The sequence below is a fragment of the Sipha flava genome, unplaced genomic scaffold (assembly GCF_003268045.1).
Source record: "Sipha flava isolate LNK unplaced genomic scaffold, YSA_version1 103_pilon_pilon, whole genome shotgun sequence".
Classification (NCBI taxonomy): domain Eukaryota; kingdom Metazoa; phylum Arthropoda; class Insecta; order Hemiptera; family Aphididae; genus Sipha; species Sipha flava.
In genome coordinates, this window is record NW_020271717.1 from 512,884 (window position 1) to 535,950 (window position 23,067).

General features: G+C 32.3%; 1 protein-coding gene across 1 annotated transcript; it reads right to left on the reverse strand.

Annotated features, from left to right (window-relative positions):
- Positions 1-6,351: 6,351 nt before the first annotated feature.
- LOC112682247 (GTP cyclohydrolase 1) lies at positions 6,352-22,122 on the reverse strand. The gene is made up of 5 exons (XM_025552781.1): positions 21,703-22,122; positions 21,072-21,281; positions 9,897-10,094; positions 8,827-8,911; positions 6,352-7,128 (listed from the first exon to the last, which is right to left on the reverse strand). The coding sequence occupies exons 1-5, from the start codon at positions 21,851-21,853 to the stop codon at positions 6,999-7,001; spliced, it is 774 nt and encodes a 257-aa protein (XP_025408566.1). The 5' UTR covers positions 21,854-22,122; the 3' UTR covers positions 6,352-6,998.
- Positions 22,123-23,067: the final 945 nt, after the last annotated feature.

Here is a 23,067-nt window from a genome sequence, read left to right on the forward strand (position 1 = left end):
CTTTTGGTAACAATTTAAGCATGTTACTAGTTTCAGACAATGAGCATTATATAAACAGTATTTTATGCGCTTATTATTCACTGAGAATTTAATTTACTGACACCAAGATTTGAATGCCATAAGAAAATACTTAAATTTGAATTTTTTACTACTTCAGAAAAACAAATATAAAGTCTTAACCGCAATAGTGCCACGATAAATGATAAATAAAAATATTAATTAAATTTTTTTCATTTATAAAAAAAAATACTGTTTAAACTGTTTTTTTTTATTTCATATACAAGTATATAAACATTTTAACAATATATATTATTTTCATCGTTTAATCTTTATAATTATGATAAATAAATACAGTTCAAAAAAAAATATTTCACTATTAAAAACATACGAAACCGAATCGAACTTAAATTTACAATGTTTACTTATTGCTCCGCAGTTTTATAACGATAAAAAGAATGCGTGTTTTAGTAACGAAAAGTTGCCAATATGGACACGATGTCGGGCAAATGCCTCACGGCACTTTGAATTCTTAAAACTCGTATTGCAATTGTATATCTCCGTTAATGTTGTAGAATAACAGTTAAGTTTCGTGTGTTTGTGTGATATTTAAATTGATATTCACGCACCGTGCGATGAACGAAAATATCCTCCATAACGTACACGGGGTCGTAGACATATACGATTCGTAATATTATAAAAATGCTAATCTACTCGTTTCCATCGGAAGATATTGAGTAATAGTTTTATTGCCAGTATCGAATAAATTCAAAACACTGTAGAAATCACTTTGGCCGGTGAACGACGAATGTTACGGTTTAAAATTTTCTGCTGACGTCAATTGTTGTCAATTGTATTTTTTTTCCATCGGACAGTATAAAATAATTCATTAATATAACTGCCAATTGTTATTTTATCGCCACCAAAGTCATAATCACATATTGATATTTATTAGTAATTGACATAATCGTGTTATTAGCAAACGATAAATTATTTTATAATCGAGATATTACTCAAAACAAACACGCGCGATTTTTAATTGATGTAATGACTTTGAATAATATTAGTTATCAGTCTCGAAATAATCAATTGAAATAAAATTAACCGTAAATCATAATAAAAATAAAATTAAAATTAAAAATTAATAAATGTTTAATACTCGTAAATTAAAAATATTATCTAATCTAAAAAAAAGATTTATAGGAGTTCATTTGCTAATTAAAATATTCTAAATAACAAGTAATCAACTAATAACTAATAAATAATACATTATTTAATTATTTACGTTCATCAGAGTTTTGGACTTTGGGTTCTAAAGATAATCTTTCGAACAAGGTCACCTATTCGAGAAGTTGTATGACGAGTACTGAGTTACGAGTATTCGAGTAAAAATTCACTCAGTCTACAAAATTTATTATTACTTTAACAATCGAGATTTCTTTGATATTCTCAACATTTGAGTGACTCGATATTATTCCCTTCTTCAATACATAGACATAGTACTCATATTTTAAAATATGCTCTGTGTTGAGGTTAATGCTTTGTGGAATTTTCGATCAAAATATATCTTCGCAAAAGAAACTAGTTTGTAACAAATGTAATTATGAAAACCCTGTTAGTTGTAATTCTATTAGTCAATGTCGAACCTCAAAGACTAAGGTGTAGAAAAAAATGGAATTGTGATACTTGCCACGATGGAATTCATAAAATTGTGTTTAAATATATAAGAAAAATCCTTCTTATCGCGATCATTAGACGTGTATACCTCATCGAGTGTGCACATAAACGGTTAACAATATATTAAAAGTAATAACTTATGAGTGACCGGATCAAAGAACCAACAGCGCTGTTCGTGCCTTTATCGGTCCTCTACACCAGTGGTTCTCAATATTTTTGTAGAACGATCCTCTAATTTAGATTCATAAAAATAGGAATACACCTAAAGCGATTAATGGATCAATTGGATCAAAACGGTAAAAATTACAAATCTTTGTGAATTAATACGTGTATATGTTGACATTTTTAAAAATTAAAAATAAATGAATAAATTTAAATTTACTTAATTAAAATCAAAACAGTTAAAAAACAAATATAATAGATAAGTATCATAAAAAACAATAATAGTCAAAAGAAATTAGTGCGATACTTGTGATCGGTGAACTGAACATAGGTCTTCGAATTGTGAGTGAATGGTTGACAAACTTACGTCGTGATTTACCTTCAATATCTTTTAGCGTATGGCATTTTTTGTTTTTGTTATTTCTAATGTCAAAAATGCTGATTGACATTTAAATAATGTTAAAAAGGAAATAGAATTTGCAATACTTTTTTGCTCATTCCGGCGTATTCGTTTTGCAGAGAAATCCAAAATGAATCATTTTGAGATTTATAAAATTGAGATTTTTACGTTGTACTTATGATATTTTTATTAAATGAGATAAGATTATCTACATAATTGCTTTCTAATATGTGGTTTTTATTATTTCATCAGAATGCCGTGACTATATCAAAAGAGGCGTATATTCACTCCGCCGAAAAGGTCTTTTCATCTGTAAGAAACCTATCAATTCCGCCGAAAATATGTATATATTTATATATACACTATATACACATTACATTATATATATTATATCTAGCCCAACGGTATAGTGGCACGAAGTAAAAAAAAAAAAAAAACATATACATATTATAGAATAAATAAATAATAATAATAATAATATATATATATTATTACTGATTATTAATCAACAACAGTTGTAGTTGGATTGAAATATAAATGTTGAGCTGAGCATGTTTTAATAATACATCTAAATGCGGTAGAGTATGTATTTGTGCTTTTGTCAGGCAAGAAGAAATAGGATAATGGAATATAATATCCATTTTTAAAAATATGAACCGTAAACAGTTGATAGAAATATTTTGGGCAACTATAAAATGTACTATCTACAATCCGAAAATGTTTTAATATTATAATATATATGTTATATTCTTGTATACATACATAAATCTTCGGTGGAATCGATAAACTCCCATCAAAAGCTTACAGTTTCAGTTAATTATATTTTGGTGACACCAGTGGCGTAAATATCATAGGGCAAAGTGGGGCAGTAACCTGAGACCTCAGACCACAGGGGGCACCTTGAACATTTCTGAAACTATACTTCCCTAAAATAATTAACAATGTTGCTGGTAAATAGTTAATAATAAATTTCCAAATCATATATGGTGGTTCCAGTAACAATCAATATTGAAGTAGAATAACAATATATGCAATATTTGTTTATTTTTTATAACAGATACCTAATAAACGGAATTTTTTTTTTACTCTGCACATCTGTTAATTCTGGTAATTCATTTTATTAAAATTAATAATAAATTAGTATTCACATAAAAAAAAAAAAAAAAAAAAAACAATATAATAAATATACCTTGAATTTTCATGTAAAGATAATATCAGTCAGGGGCCTAATTTACATACGGCACCGGGGCCTCTTTCTGTGTAGCTACGCCACTGGGCGACACGCATTACGCTAATACATTACACACTAGATGCGACGGTTGAGAACGCTACACGATGTATGCACGGAAAACGTGGGTATAAACACAGAATAAAACAGAATGGACACTGATAACAAATTACATGGGCAGCATAGGACAATAATGAAATCAGTTAGCCATTTTATTTGAGGTACAGTAGGAAGTTAGTTACATTTTATTCCATCATGAAACGGTAGTACTATTCTTTATAAGCTACTGCGCATTTTCAAATGTTACTAATAGTAGTATTATTTTTCAAGATATTAGGTGCAATAAGAGTTTGAGATTTGGGGGCCTTATAAGTCTTATACTATGGTATGACCATGGGTCAACTCCCAACCTCCCATAATTACCAAAAAAATATAAATTGTGTTTTTGTAAATGTATTACAATTGTATTTGTAAATTTACTACAGCAATGATTCGCATTTTATAGTATTATATCAATATAAGCGTTTTTAATATACTTAAAAAATTGATAAAAATACCTGTATAAAACTATTTAATCATTGATGAATCTATTTTATACATTTTTTTTTTTTTTAAACACTTCCCATTCTGAAATCCTGTACATGGGCCTGTATTATAGTAGACATACTATCAAAAAAATGATCCACAAGTAAAAACTTCTTGGTACCCAGTAGGTCACCATGTTTCACACTGTTTGGTAGATCTCATATTAAACAATTACCATAATTGAAATTACAATTAATAACGAATATCAGTTATCACTGATTGTAATTTGATAACAAAAGTATCTCAATTAAAATGGTCGTTGATTTCGTTGCCGCCGTATTGTGTCCACCCCCTGGTATAAAATAAAACTCCTTAAAGGTGATATTTAGATTTTAACGTTCGTGTATATTTAGTTGCGTTCGGATCGCTGGTGAAACGAAAAGCGATATTTGTGTTTACGTTCCGTATGTTTTTCCAACTGTAATCACTGGTCAGCAGTCAAAAGTGTATAGTTTTTATGTACCCGAAACCGAGCTCCGCTAACGAGTAATTTTATCACAATTATAACTATTGTAAATACTTAATAAGACCCCACATTTCATTTCAATACCACTGTAATGTACAATACATAATAATATGATTTTTGACTTAATACATTGTCTTGTACATTTAACTCCTTTAATCAGTCCCATCCGCTCGATTTATTACTGTTTGTATTTAGCAGCCCGTAATGGTTAGTTTATATCGTAGTTATTATGTTATAATTATACTAATAATATTCATGTAAATTATGTGCATTCAATAAGTATCGTAATCAACTATATTTTTCGTATAAAGTCGCAACAGAAAAAAATATGACCTTATTTACGTGTGTGCCTTGTAAGCAAAAAAAAAATTCGGTCTTGGCGCATCATGGGTCTAGAGTCGTTCCTAGGGCAGGGCAAGTGGAGCCTTTTCATCGAGCCTCGTGTTTTTATAAATAATTTTTATAAATTGTTTCCGTCCAATAAAGTTTATGATCAAAAGAACTGTTAAAAGAAAAAAAAAAATTTCATCATGAAAGTTCTATTAATTATACTAGTGGAGGTAATTTTAAAAATGAGTATTTTTTTCCAAATCTTGACCAAAGAATTCTTTCTTTTCAGTTAAGTAGACAATTGAAACAGTTTGTTTAGTTTTTTATTTAATATTGGAAGTGATTCTGAAACGAATTCAGATGATTTGATGAATCATTGTATGGATTTTCAGATATTGTTACTAGTGGATAGAACTACAAATTTTAAGGAAAATAACTATACGAGGAGTTTGTGATTTAATCAGAAATTATTATCATTAACACTCCACCTCCAGAAGTTTTAAAACAAATTCTTTTATACATTGTTGATGATATATAGTTTAATATCTTTGTAGCATTAATAATATTATAAACTATGCCTGGTACTACGGCTGAACGATCGTTTTAAAATTTATAATCAATAAAAAAACTATTTTCGTAGTAATTTAGCACAATAAAAAGGTAAAAACTGGGCCATAATAACAATCGAAAAAGAAAATCGTTAATGATATTGAACATGATGATATTATAGATTCGCTTGCTGAAAATAAATCAAGAAAAGTTATGATGTATAACAATAATATATGTTCTTGAATATTATAATGTACAGAATTATTATATTTTTTATGTTTACTATACGTATATTTACTTTCATTTAGAGGTTTATAATAAGTATTTTTAATTTTTTAACGTGATTGTTCTAGTTACATACATTAAATGTATGTATTGTAAATACTCATATACATTTTTTAGAAGGTACTTCGATAAATATGGACTTGAGAAACTTTGAAGAAATGTATTTTAAGTTTACAAATGTATAGTTGATCAAGATTTAGAAATACAATCGAAGAACGTGTAGTAGGAGTAAAAATATTTTATTTTTTTTTAAAGGCCCCTTAATGTGTAGGGGCAGCCCTGCACGCGTCTAGCACAGCATGCGAATAATTGTAGTGTTCGGTCGTTCTAACCGATCGATGGCAAGTCCTGCAATCGTAGACGGATAAGTGATGGTAAACGGGTTACTAAGCACACTCCTCGTGCCAAAGTTACAGGAAAACGTATTACTCGATACGCGAACAACACATGTTCGTTTCGCACGTTGCAACACATTCGTTGCACTGTCGAGCTCACGAAAACCACATGTATAACGGCAGTAACATTATAATATATGTATTTATTTTTATTGTGCACGAATAAATATAATTTAAGATGTACAATAATGTATGCGAAACATAACCAAACCGTGCACAAAGTGAATACATGTTTTCGATACAATTTGGTTATATAAATTATGTATAATATGCGTAATAATTTATAGAATATTTATTATGTATTATACTCAAACGGGAACAATTGAAAACATCGCCACGACAATGACATTTCGATAAAAATATAAAAACATAAACGGTACAATATTAAGTTTCTAGTTTTTTTTTTTTTTTTTTAAATAACAAACGTCAATAATGAACACGTAACTCGTCGGTAACCCGCGGGTCGGCTGGAGGATGGTTGAGTGGGAGAAATTTGGGAGCGGGTGACGAGGAACATAAGAGATATAATATGATTATTTGTTATAAGGGAGTGTAATAATAATATGTGTAAAACACTAGGCCGATCGCGCGTGCATCATATTGTGTGAAATATATCATTCATGTTACACGCGAACGAGAGGTTTTCTATAAATATTTGTGTATATAAGTAGTATTATAATGTAGTCCAACCTAAAGTGCGCACGCATTATTCCCATATTACAATTATGTTACGGACGTTTCATGTACGCGTATACGCACGTGTGTATAAGTGAGTGGGGGAGACGGGGGGCTAGGTAAGTTAAGTTATTACGGGAGCGATATTATTATTGATTATAATAAAACGGGTTTGGGTTATTATTATAACTGTTATGGCTCGTCGTACGGCTTTTGCGTACGCGGATAACGGCCGAGTGTCGGTGGATCTCATTTGGACTGGACCAGGTTCAAGAATTCTTCGCGCGTCTTCGGATCGTCTCTGAACACTCCCAGCATGGTGGACGTGACGGTTTTGCTGTTTATCTTCTGCACACCTCTCATGACCATGCACATGTGCCTGAAAAAAATCAAAATCGATTAAAAAAATTTTGCAATAGAACGTCAATCATGTGTATTTGTGTCGTTTACGATATTTTTTTTCGTCGATCACCGATCGCTAATCATTCGTTTATTTATTTATCGTGCACGTTTATCCATCGGTCATTGACGTGCAAGATCGTCGTCGACAGCATTCCTAATACTATATATGCGACACTTGGTTTTTAGAGAATTCGATATTATAATACAATACATATCGCACTATCAGTGCAAGAGGGTCCTATATCAAATTTTCGTTTTTTGTATCTGAATTCGTATTTTTACTTTTTTTTTTTTAGAGTGGTGCGATCTATGTAATTATATTTTTAAATCATCAGTTATACATAAAGATAGAGATGTGAGTTCGTATTATACAAGGTATTATACACATGGTATAAAATTATTTTATACTGACAGTATAAAAAAAAAAAGGCGTTATTTTTAGTTATTACCACTATTATTGATTATCTAAACTATTATCATTTATTATTGTAACATGTTTATCCGTTGCGTACTAATTCTAAAAATATCCATAGCTGCGTAATTTTATCTTTATCGGCTTAATCTAACTGTCTATTGTTATTGACGTTATTGTATATTTAGATATTAATATATTAAATTATCATTATCATATTATTTATTCAATAATGTCTTCTTGACTCTTGGGATTGATAATTGACCAGGTTCTTGTTTTGATAGTCTAAATTTTTAAGCTTAAAAATGGGTAGGCCATCGAAGCAAAAACAAATTGTAGCCAAATATTTTAAAAAGCATTTACAGAATAGAGGCAAATTAGATTGCCATGAATGTATTTATTGTTGTCAAACTTTTGCAAACAACTCTTGGCGAATGGATTTAATTCTGGGACATTTTCATGTAAAATTAATCCTGAAGGGATTTTATTCAGTGCTTAAAAAAAAGAAAGGTTTGTACTTGTAATTTTTTTTTTTTTGGTCTAAAATATCAAGCCTGAAGAATCAAATAATTTTTATGAACATTGAGTACCCAAAAGATTAATCATATTGTTACGGGCATACATACATGTAGGTTAAATTAAATTTATACCGTAGTTAAAATATTTTTAGAATTCTCTATTTATATTTTATTTTTACTTGTTAAATAATTTAATTTATATATTATTTTTATCACGAAATTTAATGATGACAGATTAAAAAAATTACTAACATAGAGACAAACTAAAGCGTGCATTATATCGAAATAAATTTAGAATCGAGTTCAAAGTTGGTAAAAAATAAAACTAAAATTTTTAACTAAAATCAAATTATTTTCTTACTTTTTTTATTCATTCATGCGCTATAATTTTGTTAGATTTTCGTCACTTTATTTTTATATAATCTATATTGAGTATGTTATATTAAATTAAATTTTAATTAAATATTTTTATTCCGTTTTATAACCATTTTAAAACCGTTAGGATAATGTAATAAATACTTAATTCCTTATGCCTTTGTTGATAAATACGAAAAAATTTAATTTGAGTACCTACCTATTGTTTTATTGATATATATTTTGAACAATTGGAAAACAAATAACAAAAGGTTTTTCGCTTTATCATTATATTGTGCGTAAGTCTACTTTACAAACGCGTCTGACGATATAGTCCGTAAAAGCTAAAAAATAAAGATAAATGCGATGTTAAAAACTGTATTTTACTTACACTCCTTCAATGACCACGGCAACTCCAGAAGGCTGAATGGCTTGGGTAACAGCTACGGCAATCTGTTTAGTCAGTCGCTCTTGAACTATAGATAGAAAAAAACCATGTTATGTAATATTATATTGTATTATACAATATGTTTAGGGACATCGCCATAAATATCTATTTATTTATTATTATTAGCTTCAACGTGAAGTTTAATAGGGCTTTCTTTAATTTTTCAGTCTCATAATTTGACTATTTTACGGTAATTTTTAAGTATTCAACTGCTGGTATGCGTTTTTAATATATCCACTTTTTAATGAATGCGCAGTTGCGCAGATTGGTATGGAAATCTAAATGTTTTGTTGCGGAATTTTGTTATTTTTTTAAAAAATTGGTTATTATAATAATACTAAATATTAGTTAATATTTATTTATTTAACTAATACACCACACATAGATGAATGAACAGATACGTCATAAATTGTAACACTTGTAGTTTTAATATGTAATTTTTTTTATTGAAAATAAATATCTGTTATTATAATCATGAAATATATTTATTTAATTTGTCTAATTTTATTTATGTTTTTGGAATTCTGATAGCCAAATACCGTATGCATTTAAGTATAAATTAATATACCAAAACTTAATTTTTATATAATTACATAAATTCAGATATTTTTTTATGAACACTATAATTTATTTTATAATTTTTTTGCTATTACTGTTTTTGTAAGGTACCCAATATTTTTATTCTACTTTACTATATTAAAGTTCTATAATAATTAGTTAATTATTTTACAATTTAGAATTTTATGATAGCTTATGAGCTTATAAAGTGTATATTATATATATATATATTAAAAAGTTTCGAAGTTTTGTCAAACCCGTGCACAGTTTTTTTTTCTTAGAATATTAAAAATTACGAATACCGTAAGAATATTATTTAATAATTATTAAAAAATATCAATGGTTAAATTATAATTATAATAAAACTATATTTGTACATTTTTCTATTAGACTACTGTTAATGTCATCGAATTCGGTGTGTAAAATTTATTTTAAAATGATTTCGTCAATCTTACCCTGAAGTCTCCTGCTAAACATCTCCACGATACGAGCCAATTTACTGAGTCCCAAAATTTTGTTCTTCGGCAAATATCCAATCGACACTTTCCCGTAGAAAGGAACTAAATGATGTTCACACATGCTGAACATTTCAATGTCCTTCACCACAACCATTTCATCGTGATCTTCGTCGAACACTGCATCGTTGAGTACCTCTAAAACACAATGAACACGTTGAATATTGTGTGACCGGCTAATTGCTCATCAGTCATTGACGGTAAAAAAATTGTCAGATTCGGATATGGATCAATTGATAAGATAATAGGAAAAATAAGCCGTTTCCTACTCATTTTCAACAACTTTGATAGCATAAAAACACTTGGAAATCGATTAAATTATTTCAGATTTCTCACGTAAAGCCACGGAAATGACGAAAACACGCATATACTATATAGTATTATAATATTATTCATACAATTGTTTTTCATTTCCAAATATCACAATCAATATTGATAGAATTTCGCATAGAATTTTCATGCAGACTGAATATTAGAGTCTCTATTGCGCACCTACAGTGTGCGCTCAGGTACCTAATTATGGTCTTGAAAATCTTTAATATTTGCTATACTTCGATTATTCATTTTTATTAGAGAATATATTGTTATTTACCCAGTCAAGCGTATTATTACTTATAGGCTATTAAAATTTGTTTTTGCCAAATAATCCGAAAAAATGTGCGAATGATAAAAACCTGCGTCTTTAAAAGATATATTTTGAATACATTATGTTTTATTTAATATTGATATTCCGATAAATCAAGTGCTACGCGAATTACAAATACTTGTTAATAGAAACTGGGTAAGAGTTATTTTACAATTTATTAGTAATTAAATTAAACGATGATAAAATTATGAATGGTAAATAATAATTCGAGTAAATGGCTTCGATGAATATAGCTAAAACGATGAAATTTTGTTAGCCTTGAGTTTTCTCGAAAAAAATAATTATATTCATCCTTTAATATATTATTTTATTATATATAGAACATATTATTATTATACGTGAAGATGGTATAAACAACTATAAATTACTTTTTAGTTATTATTTAACAATATGAAAAGATTAAGGTTACATCTTTATTTTTTAAGTGTAAAACATTATAATGTACTAAAATATATTATATATAGTTTATTTTTAATTATCACAATTTAAAAATAAAATATTTTCGTTCATTAACAATTTTTAATTAAAAAAGTTATCGAAATACAATTCGACATGTTTACATTTAATTTATAATCAATTTATTATAATTTTTTATTTTATTTATATAATTCTAAGTATACTGTAAATATTGAGATTTGTAATTTTTATAAGAGAAAAATGTAAATTTTTATTTTTACCAAAATTAAATCAATCTTTAAAAAGAATAACGTACGAAATAATTCGACTTCAGTAACTATAGCTTCCATTTCTAATAAAAATGATTAGTTTGGTTCAAATTGAAAATACCCATTCATTTTTATTGCATAAACATTTTTTTTTTACTCAATTGCATAAAAAAGGAAGACAAAACTGTAGTCAAATTTTTTTTGTAGTACGCTGATTACCTATACACAGGCCCTTTGGAGTATATATTATATTCTTCGTTGAATGTCACTCTCAGTCTCGGATATCATTTGAAGTCGTACCCAGAACAGGTAATTGGACCCTTTGTGCTCAGGATCTCAAAGCCAACAATGATAAAACTTGATTTTAGGTTGGTACAGGAAGAGTAAACCAAGTATGAAGTATACGATATAAAATCTACCCAGATTAGAATTTATGGTGGAAATTATAATTAGAGCCTGCACAGTTGTGTGTGTCATCTGTGTAACATGCAATTGTAATAAAGTACCATTCATTCCACAATCAAAAATGTTGGTGAAAAACAGTCAGATATACACTTTATCACAGAAGCTTATCGTACGGTTAATTTAAATAGCACTACACATCATTATAAACAATTTAATAACAAAAAAAAACTTTTTCTGTTGACAATCTTGATGTTATCATTAAAAGTTTAAAATCTAGATTTTCTTCGATTCGATTTGTTTTAAATGTACCGAATATTAGAATATTTAGTGTGTACAACATGGTAAAAGAAAACAGTTCTCGTAAATCCTTCTTCTACAATAACTGTAGTATAAATAATTCATATTCCAAAAGTTATCAAACATTTAACGTATTGTTATTTTGTAATTATAATCATGGTTTTAAATACCAATAAGAACACACTAAACCGAAACGGTTGAGACGTTACTTAATAATTAATACACATTTATCGACATGATGGTTTATAATGAAACTCATTTCCGCTGGGGACTCGGTAGACTACAATTATAAATTGAACGGTTCAAACATACAAGTATACATACGTGCGCATCGTTCTACCCCTCCGGAACATCTTTATTATTTTTCATCCTCATTCATTTTTAGTACGAAAATAAATGTCAGTAGCCTCAGGTCTTAGATCGAGCGACCCAAGGAAACGGTCATCTACAAATAAATAATAAAGGTATATCTAATATACGCAATATGATCGAAGATTACATACTATACGCATGTTTTTGTCACGTACAGTTCAGGAGTTGTGAGTTATCGAAAAAAAAACTTATTGAACGAGGTGTACACCGATACTGCATTTGTTGATCGAAGACTAAAATGAGTAGCTTGACCGACAACGCGGACGGAGATGGTTTATTCTAATAACGGGTACGTGATATGGTATGATATCGTTACCGTACACACGGCGATAGAATCGAAGTACGTATTAGGAGAATATCGATTTGAAACCCAATCGTGGGCAAATTCGTTACTGCTCGATTAATATTAAAACGTGTTGATTAGACAGGGTCATTCTGAATATTCAGCTATTCATGTGACATCACATCCTGTACGCAATGCGAGTTCGGACAATAATAATTAACAGACACATTTTCTCTCTCTCGCTCTCTAATATACTACTACTTTAGACTAAAATACTAATCCACATGGTTATATCGATTTGCCACGAATGCAATACGTATATATGTGAGTTCAACGAGCAGTATTATCATATCATCTTATTATTATATTGTCCGTAAATCGTAAGGGATAACGACGTTCGTATGGAGCGTCGGTGCCGTACGTACGCCTAAATCCACGGGGCAACGGAAGTCGACGGACAACGCGAGAAAGATTATGACGCGTTCAATCGGAAACGACGACCACTTGTAGTCGGACTACTAGTTCACTTCACAATACCTTAAAATTACGATGATTTAAAAGCTTTTCCACCGCCGTCTGTCCCGTTGAACATAAACGATGGCAATTTTCAATTTGCTGTTGCCGTGGTAACAATGCGTATTCGACGGTTTATCACTGTACGTATTATCCCGCGGGTCGATAATATTATGTAGGTGCACTATTACGTATCATTATTATTTTATTTCTTTCTCTCTCTCTCACTGTCAGACGATAAAACGTGATACGGCCGCCTAACGTCGTCGTGGTATTGTAAGCCTTTTTATTTCGCTCCCGAACAATCAAAACGATTTTCATTACCGATCCGAATGCGTTTCGTCGTTAAGATATAATAGTTGAACGATTTCCTGAGCACCGTCCGGTTTCCCTGTTGCTTAAAGTTTTTACGGTACACAGTTGGGTGTGTGTATCAAAATACGAGCACTGCACGGAAAGAGACAAAACCGGTGGTTATTATATTAAAAATTAACTATCGAATTTCGTATGGAATTCGTAACTGGTACGTACGGATTGTTTAATAAAGCAATTGGGGCTATGTTATGACTAAATATTATTACCAATGAAAAATTCACAAACAATATTAAATCTAAAATAACTTTAATGATAATTCAATAAATATTGTAGAAGAGAAAGAGAATAAAAAAAAAAAACTTTGAAAAAGTATAAGAAGCCAGTAATTCAAATTAAACATAGTTGAATGCTTGCGCGTAAAAAAGATTAACATTAAACAGTCAATCACTTAAAATTGGCCGTGAAGAACCACAAAATCCATTAATTTTGATTAGTATCAGTTTTAAAAAAATATTAAATCATTTGCATTTTTCCTATAAACGTTACGAACTTTAAAAAGCTACTTACCGCTTAATGAAAATACTTATAAAGTGAGCTATTTTTGAAATTTGAGCAACGGTCGCGGCGTATATAAAAATATTATAAATAAACGATGTATTGTTTACGAACTTAACTGATCACAGTATTTAAAAACATGACATCGTTACGTTATTTACAAATATAATATGTCAACGGGAATGTAAGTGTTTCAATTCAAGATGCTTTTGCTGTACAAATGAAACACCTGTTTGAAACAATTAAACGAAAGAATATGACATAAATGACGAACAGTAAAGCAAATGTGTTGTTTCTCGAAGGTAAACTTTTTGCGAATAATTGTATTAATTAAATTAAATTCCAATGATCTTTGCATGCATAGTTGACGTGAATGAAGTGTTTGTACAACAAAACTGATACTATTATAAATGACAAGATTCAATAAGATTTAATCAAAACCGAATATTTGCACTTCGTATGGATGAAACAATCGTATCGAATCATGCGTGATGTTAATTGATTTAGTATGCGTTAGTAGCAGTGAATTATCGATCGTTCTAAACTCGAAGAGTTGTAGGTGTGGTAACGAACGCATTTGAAATATTGCCTGCACGTACTCGGTAATGCGATTCGTTCGATTGTGGTTCTAGAGTTATTTTACGTTCTGACCGATCACGGACTTTGAGTTGACTCGAGATTCTACACGCTGTTGCTATACCCATCACGGCAGAGCGAAATGGCTGAAACATTTCAAAAAAAATACGACACTTCCAATAAACAACGCGATACGAATATTGTACGCGAACATTATGTTACGAGACTACTGTTCCGCTACGTCATCGGTTAGGCATAACGGTACGAAACGCCAATAATTGGCGATTATTGCTGTCGTGCGCACATTTACTCAAGTGATTCGAGGCAAGCACGCCCGCAGGATAAAATCTCACTCGGGTCAAGATTAAAATTAGGAAAAAAACAACGTATATCTAAAAATAGATAAGAACAAAATCAAATATCATAGAAATCGGTACTCGGGAGAGTTTATAGTTTTAAGCGATATGCAGTCAGGTGTAAACATTGTACACCAATAAATAAGTTCAAGATTCTACATTTTAGATTATCTAAATATATAATACAATTTACTAAACTTTACAAATGCATCTCAATAGAATTACGTTATAATCAATATGCGTGGTATTAAATTAACAATAGTTTTGAAACAAAAATTCCCAGTAGGGGCAAAATGGGCGCACATGATCCGAGGACAGTCGTTTTTTTCGAAAACTTTTCACTGACTGTGGATTCGAGTGTTTGGTTCGGTTTCGTTCGAAGAAGCACAGCCGAACACACTAGGACCCGGTGACCAGGCCGATGAAACGCCCGTTTTAAACACGTGATTAGAGGTGTTTCGACGAACCGATGATATTTCGCACCTACCTACATGGTTCGCGGCACGAGTACACGTCCGAGGCGTTAAGTGGTCTCGCGTTAAATCGTTTTTAACTGCGGTAATGTGTCGATCCGGATAACGTTATATCGTGTTAGACCTCAAACCGATTCGTGCAAGAATTATTACGACTCGTGTTCGAAATGTTATCCGGCTGACGATGACTAAACCGAATCGTTGATTTCGTTTTGTTTTGCAAACAGTGGAAATATCATTACGATAGCGTCTCAGATGCAGTGCAAGACGTTTGCGGAAACATGTACACAATTTTGTTTTAAAAATTAGGGAAATTATTAGATACTCGTTAGTTTTCCCTGAACCGTCGAGTGATTTATTGAATTCAATTTGCAAAAAGAGTCTATCGATTAAATTTAATTAAATTTATACCATGATATTAATTATAGATATCATTTAAATTGTACATTTTTTATTGCTTTATGTTTTTATACTATATACATTTCATATAATTTTAATTACTATTATTATTATTATTATTATTTCAAAAATCGGTAATAGGGTCTAAGAAAGTCGCAATTTAAAATACATTTATAAGAAATTTAAGTACGTTTAAAAACGGATCGTGTTTAGTGAGAATACTATTCGCTAACACTATTTAACGTCGAAATCAAATTACTGAACACTAATGAATAGTACTACGCGTTTATAGCAGTAGCAGCAGAAATTTAACCCGCCAAGTATTGACAGTATTTAATATTCTCGAGCGTAACGTAATTTGTAACGCAATAATTATATCAGTTCTGCAATCACATATATGAAAGGAAGAAAAATAAGCGCCAGTATATTCCTGTAATACATGTGAATATCATTTTTAAGTTTCGTTAGGATTTGTTTGACTTTTTACTGCAACACCGGGTAGCTATCGTAACGGAGAATTTGGTGGGGATTATATAAACTTTACAATATTTCGACCTCCGAGTTTAATCGGATAAACACTCGTAACTGTATCGTAATACGATTTTATATCATAATGTTCCCTTTTTTTCTTTCGTTTACAAAATAATCACATTTCCGAGTAAAATAAGTAAATGCGCTTCGAAAGTTAAACAGACGACCTCGATGTAGGTACTCGTTGGAAATACGAGTTGGAAGTGTGTATGACTCACAGGCGCCGAATCATCAAACTTATCATCGTGTGACGTATACGAATCGACCCTTATGTCGAACTCCGTGCGAGTACACAGTTTATTATTACGATACGGTTGTGCACATGTAATTATCGAACACCGCCCGGTCGAAATGCAATGTAAGGTTCACGAGCATAATTTCGGTAATAATCGACAATTCGTCGACGTTCAACCCACCGCTTCAGCTGCAACAGGACTCATTGTAAATATAAGCATCCTTGAATCGTTTCCATTATCGAAATCATGATATCTTCCGTAAACGGTTCGCAAGTGTTGTATAATTGAGCTCTGGACGAGATTTTTGTTTTTTTTTTTCATACACAGTTTATGAACATTTCGAATATATTTTTTGTACATTAAAATTGTCCTGTTATCGCTTCAAGGATATCGATCGCAAGAACATTTCATATATTGTACAGTTATCTTTCGTTAGGCCTATTCCTGTACTCAGATTTCTGTATATCCAGCTTACAATAACACAGTTGCACGAAAAACGATTGATCGATCGGCCTTTCAGAGTTGGTTTAAACGTATTGAACCAGGTCCCACTGTACACGTTGCTCTGGGATTAGTTGATCTCTGCACTCAGTGCCAAGTTAAACTATGTAGCCACCCCGAGGCAAATTAAAATATGCCACCCTAAAGAAAATTACAATTTAAAATAAAAAATAATATATGTCATAGAAATAATATTTATTATAGTTATACAGTCATACCAGAAACATTATAATTAAGTATATATTTTTTATTTTTTGTTGATCCTCAAACATTTTCCGCCCTATCAAACACTATAAAATTTGCCGCCTTAGGGCAATTGCCCCCCCCTCCTTGTCTCCCGTTAAATGTGGCTCTGTTTGCATTGGTCCGTCTATTCCGACCGCGACTTCTCATAATTCTTTATCTGCTTTTTACATATATTGTTTTGATCCGTGCATTTAAAATGTTATTGTTATACGTTATATTAATGACATTTTTAATGTTTACGTATTTGTTTGGTTTTATCTATAATCCTATAATTGTTTTTAACACTGCACTAGACCGGTATTATTGTAAAAACATGAGTTGGTCGTTAATTTTATTATTATTAATTTTTAAGAAAAAATCTTGCAATGATGAATTCGTTATCGGCGTGAATTAATTTTGTCATTGGTTAAATAATAACTATAATACGATTTGAATAATTTTGAATCTAACACAATTCGAAATAATTATTATGTTCAACATTTTATTCTGACTGAATATAAATATGTATAGAAGGTTTACGTCAAAACATTTTCGGATTTCCTTTTAACATAAATTTATTAAATCTCTGCAAATCAAAACGAATTACATTTAACATCTGTAAGGATAAAAATTCTGGAATTATTCACGAAAATTACCTCAAATAATGTTCATTAATTGAAATATTTGAACTGTTTTCGATTTAACGCGATTATAATAAAATAATAATCAGTCATAAATGATGTAATCATTGTTAATTTAGCTAGAGTGACTATACAATAAATAAAATAAATATTATTTATAGATTTAAGTAAAAATTTCTGTTTGAATTGTATAAGATAATATGTGAATACAAAATAAAATGGATTTAATGCATTGAAGAACAGTAAAACCTTTTATTTTTCGAGAGAATATTTACTAAAAACAACAAATATCAGTATGAATTCACAATTTAATTCTGTTATAAAACGGTTTTCGGAGAGGAACAATTGAAATGCTCGTTCTACTGCATTATTGTTTTATCGTTTTACAAACGACAACGAATATCTATGTAGAATAGATGTAATTGTTGAGAAATCGAAACCCAAAATTGACGGGATGCATGTGCGTATCCGTTTTATCGGTAATTGATTCAAGCCGCTTGATAGAGAAAACGTATAGACCTTTCCAAAATGTCATAACAAAATAACCAAAATCAAACAAATTTCACATTGTCGCTTATTATTTCATTTTATTCATTATTATTCTTCATTTAAACACGCAGATGCTCGTATCATATCGTTTAAAAACGTTTCGCGAAGTCACATCACGTCGACAACGCATTATCGTCGGTTATCCGCTACGGGTACAGCTGATTTTTATTATGATTATTATCAAAACTACTATTATTATTATGCGGTAATATTAATGTCATTGCATGATCATATACCGAGCTTGATCCGGACTACCAATTATTTTCCAGCTTACGGATTACACAGTATTGCACTTAGAAACTACATTTGGAAAACCAACGCGGACGTGTGCGGGAAAAGGGTATGACGAACGCGAGCGGGCGATATTCATGTATTATTCATTACCGAAACCTTTCACGTATCATCGTAACGACGGCCGCCCCAAGAACACATATATACATATTACTATATATATATATATATATTATAAAAACGGTCGAATTAAATTACGATGAAATGCTTTTGAAATCTCTGACACTTTGGCCGTTTAATCAGATTGAGTGTGTACCTGCACCCGGCTACCACTGCCGCGAAAGTGATCCAGATCGAATAATATTGTTGTAAATGTTTACGAAGATAAAATGACTTTTACCGCAGACCTACAGCAGTGATACGATCGGAATCATTTGAACGCGTACAATATATTATTATATATTATTATATATTATTATTATTATATATTAATATATTATGGAAACACGCATTCGCGTTGATAAATTATACTTATAAAGTGGCCGTGTAGTTAGTGTGTGTGAGTATGTGTGTGTGTGTGTGTGTGTGTAACGAACATCGATGTTTGGAAGCCAGTGAGAGGGAGAGAGAGAAAGAAATATAGACAAGAAAGTCGTTTGTCGATTAGAAAAAGCTAGCATTCATCATGGCAAACCACTATGGATTTTTTTTTTTTAACTTAATGTAATTGATTAAATATGTTTTATTGAAAAACTGGTCTTGCATAATTCTGCCGTATTTTAGCGCTTTTCGTCCGTTAGCTTAGTTTCACGCATTCTATTCGACTACTTATGCTACAAGTATATTCAGAAAACCGTTTCGTAATAATACACATTCGACCCGTAGATTAGGGCATGTGAAATTAATTTGATTCGTAGTCTTATAACACAAAATATTAATATTTTCTACTGGAAATAAAATAATAATACGATATTTTAAATTCGAGGTTTAAAATTGATTTTTTCGTCGTATACTGCGTTATATACATATAATATATTTCGAAATGGATATAATTTTTATTTTGATTTCTATATTGATGGTAAAAATTGTGACACGAATACCAACGTAAATCAAATCCAAATTAATTCGAATTATTCATTAACGATTGGATTTGGTTTTTCTTGTCGTCGGTCAATCAAGGATAAAATATAAAATAATTAAAACCGATAAAAATATGAACTCAAAATAATTTAGATATACGTGCACGGATGGAAATGGAAATGGTTACTTAAAGTTTTAAAGAAAATACGAGATTTTCATTCGTTTGCGGCACCACTGTTATTAATCGACTAAAATTAATTTCTATAACATGACGTATAATTATAATGTATCATTCTTGAGAAAACGTAACGAAGACCAACTGGCACTTGAGTGAGGAAGAATAACTTGTTCATAATATTTTTACAACTAATCATTGTATAAATCATTGTATGTAATTATAATTAATTTACTCTGCGATCTACAATACATTGTGTTGCATCAACAGTATTACTTCCCTCCAACGTTACAAATGCATTTTTTGTGAATACATAGGACTCCTTTCGCTGAGCCACACCTTATTCCTGTCGTCTATTTATACGGCAGTGGTATTCATCCTCCCTGCGTGTATCTAAACAGTTTTTTTTTGTCGAAAACGCACCGTATGTGTATCGGACATGTTGTTGAGACCTGTAGCGCTAACAGGATTTATTTTAGGGGTCAGGGAGGAAAGCTATACATTTGAAAATAAATGTAAATTTGGAAAGTGTGTGGTAGGGAGAATGAGGTAAGATTGAGTTAACTAGATATTTCTGAGAAGGGAGGTCGAACCCCCTAGTTGTACCACTGGTCAGGACAACGTTAACGGCCGCGGTGAAAGAACAGCATCAGTGGCGACTGCGTGTCGTTTCACCGCCGTAGACGTATTAAGGTGTGACGAACTGCGTTAAGAACATTATACGCAAGTCGCGCAAACGTTCGGAGGTGATATGCGCGCGCTCTTCAACGAAGCAAAATCGTACGCACATGCAGTGATGTAGCAACCATACATTGCGCCCGGGGCGAAACTTCAAAATACACCCTTATTTATTTTTAATTTATAAATATTACGCTTATTAAATATTATTTTCAATTATCACTTTAATTAATATGAAGGATGTTAAATATTTTGTAAACAAAATATACGACATTGACCCTTGTAATTTCTAACATTAAATGCAAGATTTGCATTTTTGCGCTCTCTCAGAAATTGCGCCCGGGGCGTAGGCACCTCTCGCCACCCTCTTGCTATGGCCCTGCGCACGTGCATCATGTATCCGCGCGATATACCTGTCAGCGTCTGGTCGTAACCCTTCGTGAAGAACAACATGGCCTTGGCCGCTCTCTCCGGCGTCTTCAGCAATCCTTGGCGTCCCGGGTCCTCGCCCAATGCGCTCAGCAGCATCTTGTACGAGTTCGTCATGTCCGGCAACAGTGCCTCCCTAGTGGGCGGCTTGTGGTCCAGCTCGAGGTCGTGGTGGAACGTGCAGTTCTCATGACCTGCCGACAACAACACAATATAGTTTTGTACGTACGTGGGGGGAGGGGAAACAATGAATTTTATCATCCCCCTCGCCGTTGCCCAGGTGTGTACACGGTTAGCCGTTGTTTGAAAAAAAAAAAAATTAAGAAATTGCAAACATTTTATTAATCGAGTTGTATTGCTATTTGACTTTCCTGTTACGCAATATATTTTTACTAATATCAATCATTGTTTCATTTGGTGGCGTTAAAATTTCTCCGGAGCTGTTCTCGCGATTCGCATAACTCGACATGAACAATAATATAATTTAAAACCTATCACGAAACGATCACGAATCGCGATCGCGCTTTGAGCGCGCGCTCTACATTAAACGGGTCGTTTGCCCACGGGCCAGCGATCCTCGAGGGAAAATACCGCTGCGGGCGCGTTTGTATGTACCCGGTGTAGTAGAGGTCCTGGGCGTTTTCGGGTTGCTGTCGAACTCGTTCTCGTCTTTCCACGAGGCGAGTTTTTTCAGCGCCGGCGGTTTGTTCTTCTTCAGCAGACTCACGACGTCCGTGCCGTTACCGTTCGACACCGTGGTGGCCATGTCGCGCGGCGTCTTTGGTACTGTGCACCGGGGTTGCTGTGAGTGCGCGCGAAGGGACGGAAGACGAGATCGGCGGCAAAGTGGGCGCGGGAAATACGGTTTACGAGCCCGTGTAAAGAAAACGTGTAAGCGAACGAGTTGGCTGTGGACGGCTGGAGACGGTCAGCGCGCGACACTGAATGAGAGGTGTGTGGTGCGCGCGATAGCGGCTCTGGCGTCCGGTCGGGTCTTCGGAGAAGCGTGGCGGGCGCGCGTGTGCGATGGAGAGCGCGCGCCGGACGAATTTATAACCGCGGAGGGGAACGCGCAATACCGTAAAGAGGTGCCGCCGCAGTTTGTCAACTTCGCACTTTTCTCCTTCCCGCGCTCTCCCTTCTCGTCCGCGCGCGTCCTCTCGCCCAATCCTCTATATCGTATTCTCCACCGTATTATAATTACCTGTACGCTTGCAAACGTGTACTATTCAAACAAATATTATAGAGAGAGAGAGGGAGAATAAATATATATATTATTATGTAACGTGTATATTCGTATCGCGAAATACGTCGTCGCCATGGCTCGTAGTCCTTTTCGCTGATTTTGACGAACAATCGGCGACATCGATATTCGTATAGTATGACGTAACGTACTGAGAATAAACGTAATTAATTTCATCCTTCCGTCTACAATTATAACGATACTATGGTACACATCACAAACCGTACGCTGTCGGTGCATTAATCGAACGGCGGTACTATACGTTATGCGGTGTCGAACCGCGATGGTCGTTTTTCCTTTTTCTTTTCGCGTATTGTCCACAGTAAATCGGTATAATACGGGCGTCCAAATAGACGTATTCACTGGCTTTCGCTAAGCGTTATTGGGTTTTCGATGAAAACATCCCGACGGGTTTGTTTGTATTTCGTACGATAAGAACGTAACCGAGGTATACAAGTTTTCGTTATTTCTGCAAAAGTTTCTAGTCCCGACGGCGGGCGAATATTTAATTAACAAGATGTGTCACAAAAAATTAGTGTACGGTCTCTATGGAAAAACATGACAGTTCATCACGACATCAATTCGATTCACCAGTTATGTAATACGGTGTTCGGTGGAATCGATATTTTGATTGTGATTTTCGTTGGCATTGCACTAATACTAGACCAAACGCCAAAATAACCAGTATAAAATCGTATTGACTACATCAACAATTATTACTAATCGTTGTACGGTCT

Bases quoted from the DNA above. Each gene is read 5' to 3' on its own strand.
- LOC112682247 (XM_025552781.1), bottom strand. From the start codon at position 21,853: ATGGCCACCACGGTGTCGAACGGTAACGGCACGGACGTCGTGAGTCTG. The intron at 10,095-21,071 runs GTATATCGCGCG...ATTGTGTTTTAG, and splicing joins TTACGACCAGACGCTGACAG to AGGTACTCAACGATGCAGTG. The intron at 8,912-9,896 runs GTAAGATTGACG...TTCTATCTATAG, and splicing joins GTTTAGCAGGAGACTTCAGG to TTCAAGAGCGACTGACTAAA.